Source organism: Eimeria mitis, genomic scaffold (genome assembly GCF_000499745.2).
Source record: "Eimeria mitis Houghton genomic scaffold, Emh_scaff867, whole genome shotgun sequence".
Taxonomy (NCBI): domain Eukaryota; phylum Apicomplexa; class Conoidasida; order Eucoccidiorida; family Eimeriidae; genus Eimeria; species Eimeria mitis.
The window spans coordinates 4984-5398 of NW_013576386.1; the positions used below are offsets into that span (position 1 = coordinate 4984).

The 415-nt window shown below is 62.2% G+C and overlaps 1 protein-coding gene across 1 annotated transcript in view; it reads left to right on the forward strand.

Annotated features, from left to right (window-relative positions):
- Positions 1–415, forward strand: part of EMH_0024090 (uncharacterized protein) — a gene marked incomplete at both ends in the record, with an annotated part of 9151 nt that overhangs the window by 2592 nt on the left and 6144 nt on the right. The window contains 2 exons of the mRNA XM_013502250.1: positions 55–152; positions 285–413. Coding sequence (XP_013357704.1) covers positions 55–152; positions 285–413 — 227 coding nt within the window. The remainder of the gene's footprint in view (positions 1–54; positions 153–284; positions 414–415) is intronic.

Genomic DNA, 415 nt, shown 5'->3' on the forward strand with positions numbered 1-415 from the left:
AGCAGCAGCAACTGCAGCAGCAACTGCTGCTGCTGCTGCTGCTGCTCCCTGCAGCAGCCCTCACGAAGCAGCAGCAGCACCCAAAGGAGCAACCAGAGCCAAGAATTCTGCTGCTGCTGCTGCTGCTGCTGCTGCAGCAGAAACTAAAGCAGGTGCTGCTGCTCATGCAGGCAGCAGCGCAGATGTGAAGCCTGCCGCAGCAGCAGCAGCAGCAGCAGCAGCAGCAGCAGCAGCAGGTGCAGCAGCAGGGGCGGGGGGCGCGATGCCTGTGTCTTCCGCCCCAGGAGCACCAGCAGCAGCAGCAGCAGCAGCAGCAGGAGGAGCAGCAGCAGGAACATCAGCAGCAACAACAGCAGCAGCAGCAGCAGCAGCAGCAGCAGATGCAGGAGAAGCAGCAAACACCAATGTGCATGCA